The sequence below is a fragment of the Mustela nigripes genome, chromosome 2 (genome assembly GCF_022355385.1).
Source record: "Mustela nigripes isolate SB6536 chromosome 2, MUSNIG.SB6536, whole genome shotgun sequence".
Taxonomy (NCBI): domain Eukaryota; kingdom Metazoa; phylum Chordata; class Mammalia; order Carnivora; family Mustelidae; genus Mustela; species Mustela nigripes.
This window is the reverse complement of record NC_081558.1, coordinates 524371-531895: the sequence shown is the minus strand read 5'-3', so window position 1 is coordinate 531895 and position 7525 is coordinate 524371. Positions and strand designations below refer to the sequence as shown.

At 68.2% G+C, this 7525-nt stretch overlaps 2 protein-coding genes across 13 annotated transcripts in view; both read right to left on the bottom strand.

The window, feature by feature from the left end:
• ARHGAP45 (Rho GTPase activating protein 45) overlaps positions 1–4365 on the bottom strand; it is a 10904-nt gene extending 6539 nt beyond the window's left edge. Inside the window, exons 1-5 of the mRNA XM_059392606.1 lie at positions 4031–4365; positions 2793–3120; positions 516–659; positions 210–294; positions 19–127 (exon numbers count right to left, since the gene is read on the bottom strand). Of these exons, the coding sequence (XP_059248589.1) occupies positions 19–127; positions 210–294; positions 516–659; positions 2793–3120; positions 4031–4120 (756 nt within the window). The 5' untranslated portion in view covers positions 4121–4365. The remainder of the gene's footprint in view (positions 1–18; positions 128–209; positions 295–515; positions 660–2792; positions 3121–4030) is intronic.
• A 1225-nt stretch (positions 4366–5590) lies between these two features.
• Positions 5591–7525, bottom strand: part of ABCA7 (ATP binding cassette subfamily A member 7) — a 17289-nt gene continuing 15354 nt past the window's right edge. For 11 of the 12 annotated variants that reach the window (XM_059388444.1, XM_059388446.1, XM_059388453.1 and 8 more), the window contains 5 exons: positions 7060–7194; positions 6875–6978; positions 6553–6645; positions 5945–6185; positions 5591–5860 (listed from right to left, as the gene is read on the bottom strand). In XM_059388444.1, coding sequence (XP_059244427.1) covers positions 5711–5860; positions 5945–6185; positions 6553–6645; positions 6875–6978; positions 7060–7194 — 723 coding nt within the window. In that variant the 3' untranslated portion in view covers positions 5591–5710. The remainder of the gene's footprint in view (positions 5861–5944; positions 6186–6552; positions 6646–6874; positions 6979–7059; positions 7195–7525) is intronic. The other variant, XM_059388449.1, reaches the window with a different exon arrangement.

The following is a 7525-nucleotide window of genomic DNA, read 5'->3' as shown; positions in this document are numbered from 1 at the left end:
CCCCCCCCCCCAGCCGGCCAGGCCCCATGCAGCATCCAGGTCGCCCCTGCTCACCTGGATGGGGTCCCCAGGGGGCACTGACAGGAGAGTGCTGCTGTCCACTTCCCCCATGAGGAACTCAGACACGCTGCAGGGCAGGACAGGGTCAGCACCCAGAGACCAGCAGCCCCACGCACCCAGTCCCGCTCCACAGGCCCTGCAGCACTCACGTGTTACTGAAGGAGAGAGCGATGGTCTCCAGGGCCTTCTCAAACTCCTGCTTGTCACACTCCTGGTTGCTCTCATAATGGAAGGCTGGTGGGCAGAGACATGGGTGAGGGTGGCTGGCCCAGGCCGGGTCGCACCCACCCCTGCCTACGACTGGAGGAAGGCAGCCCTTGGCCCAGGGGCAGCACGAGAGCTGTGCCTGTCAAATTGCCACGCACCCTTCAAAACACACTTCAAATGTCCCTTCCTCCAGGAAGCCCTCCCAAGTGCCCCCAGAGCCTTCCCTGCCCTGCCTGGGGCTGGCTGACCTCTGATCTTGGCAATGAGGGTGCCGGCGGCAGTCAGTGACTCCACGGTGTTCAGCAGCGGGTACCTGGAAATGATCTGGCGCATCACACGAAGGGCGTCGCCCAGGTACTCGTGGGCCAGGGGCCGGCGGGCCTCCAGGAGGTCTGTGGGGCAGAGCTGGTGTGAGCGGGGGCGCACGCCTGGCCCCCCGGGAAAGCCTGCTTGCCGCTGCCTCAGAGCTCCTGACCCCAGAGGGGAGACGGTGGCTGCCCAAAGCCCACTCCGGGCCTCTCTGGGCTGCTGGCCAGTCCGCGAGGGCCAGACGGTGGTTTTGGCAGACCCTGTGCTCAGGACACTTTTCATGTCCTCCCAGAAAGCAAGCTCCTGCTTGACCTTCAAGTTGCAGCCCCGGTGCCCACCTCCTCCAGGCAGCCCCCCAGGCCACTTTCCTGCCACAGCCTCTCAGGGCCGCTCAAGGTTCTGTCCGGCCCTCCAGCCATTATCTACTCTCCCTCATTTTGCAGATGGGGAAACTGAGGCACAGAAAAGGGAAGTCGTTTCTCAAAGATGAAGCTTTTCCGCGCACGTGGGCTTTGAAGGCGTGAGAACCCCAGACAGGAAGGCCCTGCTTGGCTTCGTCTTGAGGGCAGTGGGGAGTCACAGAAGGTGCTAGAGTCAAACGGCGTCAGGGTCAGATCTGTGTCTCAGAATGCGACCTTAGACAGCCTCCACGAGCAGTCACTCACAACACGGGGATCTGGACTTGCACACTCCACGGAGTGAGCCAGCCCGCCCCTCCCTTCCCTGTAGACCGTCTTCATGAGAAAAAAGCGGTGTGTGCAGGCAAAGCCCCGTGCACAAAACACGGGCCCGCTTGGTAGGAGCAAAACCACAGGAATGTGTGGACTGCAGACAGGGACCCAGGAGGCCTGGCGGCCCGCTGGGAGGGCAGCCCCGACACCCGCGTCCCCTCCACACCATGCGGGATGGACGGTGCTGTGCTTTCTGGCACCCACGACCCCCACTGAAGGTCCCCACGCGGGGTGGGGGGCGACTAGGGGGAGCTCCAGCCCCTCAGGCTCCTGCAGGATCCAGGGAAGACGGGGCCACGCCCCTTCCCTGCCCCACCCCCAGCCCCGGTGCTCCCAGCCGGGTGGGTGGGCCCTGCACTGTCCCTGACCTGGGGACTCCCCGTTCTGTCACCGTCACAGTGTGCTGGGATCCTCGGCCACAGCCAGCCACCCCACAGGCCCCACGGGGCCCCCACTGCACACATGAGACACCTGAGCCCAGGGTTAGAAGCGCGGGACTCAGCCCACAGCCTCTCCAGGCGGCCCCAAGCGGGTGGAAGGGGCCGCGGCCGGGCCCAGCCTCCCGCACTTCGCCCTCGGGCTCAGCCCCGCCCAGTCCTGGCCTCCAAGGAAGCGCAGGGATCGGAAAGGAACTGAGATTAGAGAGTTTCCCCAGGAAGCCGCTCTGGCCCCCGCCCCACCAGATAACCCTAGGGGCTCCCACCTCCCACCCAGCAGGGGCCAGGCCTCTGGAGAGGCTGTGAGGAGGCTGAAGTCAGACCCCAGCTCTGGCCCCTCCTCGGGCCAGGAGAGCCAGGGGTCAGGGCCCCACGGAGGCCTCAGTTTGCAGATCCACAGAGCGGGGCCCGGGGGGGAGCAGGAGCGGGTCAGCGCCAGGCATGGTCCCGGCCCGTGCGGTTTCGGGGAGGGGAGGAGCGGGCTGCAGCCACGAGGTGCCAGGGACAAACAGGAAGCAGATGAAAATAACTCGGCAGGAAGCTGGGCTGTCAGCGCCACATGGAGGAGAAAACGGAACCGCATCCCTAACAGACAGCTCAGGCCTGCGGCTCCCGTGCCAGTCCTGCCCCTTGCTCCTGCAGGAGCCCTCTCCAGCCAGGCCCCAGGGCTCCAACCCGCCCCACCTCTGCTCTAGCATTCTCTGTGGCTACCCGTGGCCCGCGGGAGACAAGTTGGGGTCCCTCCCCGCTCTTCTCCACGCCTCCAGCCTCATGCACTTCCTACGCCAGCGACGCCCCAAAGCTGTTCCCCCGAAGGCATCTCCATTTTGGGTTCCCAAGCCTGTCCAGGGGATGGTCCCTCCGCCTCCAAGCCTTTCTCTGCCTGTGGCCTCCGGACTCCTACGCATCCCTCAGGGCCCCGGTGGCAATGCAGAGCCTTCTGAGACTGGCTCGCCTCCCTCCACCCCGCCCGGAGCCCGCAGGCTTTGAGGTATCTGTGTCCAGCTCCGCCTTCCGCCCAGGCCTCAGTGCCCCTGCGGCCGCTCACCGTCCCTCAGGACACACTCCTTGAGCTTCTCAAGGGCCTTGGCAAAGCGGCCCACGTCGGCCAGCAGGTGAGAGATCTCGCCAGTGTCAGGGCAGGGACCCTCGACGGGAGGCTCGGCGGGGCCGGCTGCGGCCAGTGGGCTGCGGTGGCCCCGACCCAGCGTCCAGGAGCTGGCGCCAGGCAGCGGGAAGCCAGCAGCGCTGGCATGGCGACTCAGGCTGGTGGGTCGTTTGAGGGTGCCCGTGGCCTTGGCGTTCGAGGCTGTACTTGGCGGCTCCAGGCTGGGTCCAAGGGACACTGTGTCAGGCCCGTCTTTCCTGGGCAGCTCCTGGGAGGGTGGGGCAAGCTGGTGACCAGGGGTTCCAGCCCAGGCACTGTCTCAGTTTCCCCAAAAATGAAGTGGGGACTCTGGAGGGTCTCCGGCCTGACCCCATGGGGATCAAAGGCCAGAGGTCGGAGGGCCGAGATTTGGTGCCCTGCCCCGCCCACACCTGTTACCCAACATCCTCTTCCCCCAGCTTTCACAAACAACGGTCTCTGCCCAAACCACAGCCAGGGGTGGGGCCTGTGAGGGTGGGGGAGGGGCACCCCACTTCCTGGTGGCGTAGGGCGGTCCAAAGGGGGTCCTCAGCCTCTGCAGCCCCCTCCAGGCTGCCGCAGACACCCTGAATCCCTGCTGAAGACACCTTTGTCGATTCCTGTATGCCTAAGAGTCCTGTGGACCCCCAAGTTCCACAGAGGCCCCCAGGCTTATAGCCCCCAGGTACATAGCCCCTGACCTTGTAGCCCGCCAGACCCCAGAGATGCCCCCCAGGCCCTCCACCCAAGGCCCCTATTTCGTGCCCAGCAGCCCTAGAGACCTTGGCCCCATGGCCATGCTCTAGCTCTCACCTCAGAACGCGCCGCTGCCCCCAGACTCCCTGACCACCACCCTGTGGTCCCAGACCCACAGCTGCCCCCTCGCCAGCCCCCTCCCAACTCCCCCCTCAGCCCCACAGCCAGCCCTGATCCAGGCGGAGGGGTGCGGTGGGCAGCCCAAAGGGCTCCTACCGTGAGCTGAACGCCAGGGTCCCAACCTGTCCTGCGTGGCCCGTGCTGTCCAGCCCGGTAGGGGCTGTAGCTGGTGGGAGCCCCCCGTCGCCAGCCCAGCATGGAGCCGCCCGGCCCTGGGCCCCTGCCGCCCGGGGTGCTTCTCTAAGGTCCCGCCCGCTCTGCAGTCCACGGAGAGGCTCACTCACCCCCAAGGGCTGTGGGCTGGGGCTTCCCGCCCGGTTCTTTTTTGAGATGGAAGGGGTTTTCATGAGCTCCCGCTTCTTCCTGGAGAACATGGTGGGGCCCCGGGCTGGTGGCCTGAGACGGGCAGGCTGGGGTCCGGCAGGCTGGGGGTCTCAAGCCTGTGGCTCTCAACAGTGGCTGCCTCAGGTCCACATTGTCGCCGGCCACCCCCTCCCCAGCTGTCAGGCCCACGTGACAGGCTCGGCCCTCATTGGCGGGCCCTCCCCCCCACAGGAAAAGGCCTCCGGAGGGAGGCTGTGCCAGCGACTGTTGACGCAGACCTGCCCCCAACCCTCCCAGGCCTCCGTCTGCCCCTCCACACAGCGGGCTTGAAGGTGGGGTCCCATCTGGGTGGGGAACCACCAGGGGCCCACCCCCAGCTTCGGCTCTCAGGAGCTCTGTGCAGGTGCTGGCCCTGGCTCCCAGGCGCATGGTCGGGAGGGGGCACACGGCGGGAGACTGCAGGGGTACAGACCCTCTGTCAGACATGCCCAGGTGCCACCAAGTGCGTGATGACCTGTAGGGACCCGGACAGGTGTGCAGACATCAGGAAGCTCGCCCACGGAAAGGACAAGCCAGAGCTGCTCTCTCAGACCTTGGGCATGGCATGGACACCTGCTATGTAGCCCCCTCCGTCCCCCACCTCTGGCAAGCTGGTGGCACAGGGGACAGCTGGCCACCGCCCCCCAGCCCTGACCCCCCCAGTCCAGTGACCGGACCCCAGGCATGCCAGGCAGCAGCACTGACAAGGCACTGTGGGAATCATGCCTGTGGCCAACACTCAACAGCAAGAGCCAGCTCAGGGACCCCCCCCCCCGCAGGGGTCCCCCCCCCCCCCCCCCCCCCCCCCCCACCCCCCCCCCCCGCCTGCAGCTCCCCTCCCTCCACAACCTCCTCCTCTCTTGGTCAGAGCCTCCCCCATTCTTCTGCTCACCTCTGGAGTCCCACCCCCATCCCCAAACCCCAACCCTCTAGCCTCCCTAACACAGCCCCCCACTGACCTTTGCTGGGAGGGGCAGCTCTCCAGGGCACAGGGTCCGCAGACCACCGCCCCGGGGGCCCGCAGCTGGCTCTCCAGGCCCGGGGCCACCCAGATGCAGCCGAGAAGCTCCTTGAGGGCCCTTTGGCCACCACTCACTGTTCTGGGGCCTGGCTTTGGGGGTGAGGGCTGGGGGGCGGTCTTCTGGCCTGGTTGGGAGGCTAGAGGCTGGGCCACCCGCGCTGGGCCCCTCCAAGCCGCCCAACATTCCCAAGCCTTGACCTCATGCCCACTTCATGACCGGGCACTCCTAGGTACCGCCCTGAGCCACCAGACCCACGTGGGCGTCCAGGCTCTTAGGGAGTCCCTGAATGCATGTGAGACACCCCCCCTCCCCGGTGCCCAGCCTGAGACAGGCTTTCACCTGAGCTGGGGGTCTGGCCAGACTGGGGTGCACACCCTCGGCGGCGGGGGGTGGGGTGGTGTCCAGATGCGGGAGGAGAGCCGCCGCTGGGGACACCTGCAGCCTGACACCCAGACACAGTTTCACGCCACAAATTCTCTTTATTTCCCCCCAGGGCAGTGGGTCCTCTGAGGGCCTGGGTCCCCGCCCCAAACCCCGGCCCTCCCAGCATCTCCCGCAGACCCCTCCCATGAGGCGGGCTCAGAGGACCGACTCGGCCATGCTGGGGTCCTCCAGGAATCCAGCGACGAGTCCGGGAAGCTGTGGGCGTGGCGCAGGGCCTCCCCGGCCTCCGGCCTCTGGCCTGTGGTCCTCCTCATTCCCCTGGTCCTTGGAGAAGTTCAAGAATACCTAGGGGCGGGCGGCCGGAAGGGAGGTCAGCCCCAGCGCCCGGCCCTCGGCACCCCCCCAGCTCCATCCAGGCGCCGCAGTCACCTCCTCTAAGGTGGTCTGGCTCACGGAGAAGTCCTCCACGCCGTGCTCCGCCCCGCGCGCCGCCAGCTCCCCGAAGACGCGGGACAGGGCGCAGCGCCCTCCCGGCGGCAGCTGGAAGCGCAGGCGGCTGCCGTGCGCCTCGCGCAGCTCGGCCCCCGGGAACGCGGTCCCCACGAGGGCCAGCGCCGACTCGGACCGGGCGGCGGGCACCCGCAGGGTCAGCGTGTGGCCGGCTCCGAACCTGGGGCGGGGGGCGGGTCCACGGCTGCTGCGTGCGCTCCGAGTCCGCCGGCCGCCACCACGCGCCCATCCCCGGACCGCCTCGGTCCCCAGGCCCCTTCCGACCCCGGGCCCGCACCCCCTCCCCGCCAGGGCCGCGCCCACGCACAGACTCCTCCCCTGGCCCCGCCCACACCGGCCCCGCCCCCTGGCGCCCCGCTCTTCCACCACCCCCCCTGCCCCGCCCCGCACCTGCACGGGCCCTGCCGGGCTCCCCGGTTCACGTCTCCCCCGCAGTCCGTGGGGACCGAGTGGGCTTCGCGCGGCCGCGTGTCGGGGGCTCCTCTGGCCCCGCCTGCACCCCCACCCCCACGCCGGGCCCCACGCACCTGTTCTTGAGGTGCTGCGTGCTGCCCAGACAGCGGAACCGCCCGTTCACCATGACGGCCAGGCGCGTGCACAGGGCCTCGCACTCCTCCAGGCTGCCAGGAGCCCCGCGCCGTCAGCTCCTGCGCCCCCGGCCCGGACCTCACCTCCAGCCCAGACCGCCCTGTCCCAGCGGTCGGCTCTCACCGTGGTCGGCGTCCTCCCCGCAAAGGTCAAGGCCACTCCACCTCCCCGGCCCCTGCGCTCTGACCGCCGGGTCCACCTCCCTCCCCTGGGCCTGCACCATCCTGACCCTCAGCCTGGAGCGTCCCGAGCGGGACCCACCTGTGTGACGTAAGCACCACGGAGCGGCCCTCCCGCACGACGGCCAGGAGGCTGTTCCAGAGAAAGCGCCGAGAGCTGGGGTCCATGCCGGTGGTCGGCTCGTCCTTGGGGGGTGCAGGGGGAGATGCCATAAGCGGAGTCCCAGTCCTCCCCCCGGGCCCCGCCCCAGGCCCGCCCCCACGCACCAAAAAGACCACAGCGGGGTCCCCCACCAGTGCCACCGCTGTGGCCAGCTTCCTCTTGTTCCCTCCACTGTAGGTGCCCGCAGGTTGGTCCGCAGACTGCAGGAGCCCCAGGCGCTCCAGGCCCAGGCTCGCCGTCTGTGGGGCAGACGGAGTGGGAGAAGGTCTCGGGACAGGGGCGGTGAGCATGGGGGGGTCAGTGAACTGGAAGGGGGCAGTGAGCGTTGGGAGGCGCTGGCAGACGGTAGGGGGAAGGTAAGTAAGAGGGGAGGAGCCAGGAGGACGAAGGGGCCAGACCTGACCCAGAGGCAGAGAAACCAGAAGCCGTCAGCAGGAGGTGGGGTCAAGGCCAGAGCGGGCAGGCTGGGAAAGTCCGCTGGAAGAGGAAGCAGGGGCACAGCCTGCGGGGTGCCGCTCTCCAGAGTATAGGAGCTGGGGGACAGCAGGTGCCTTACAGTGTGGGGGGGGG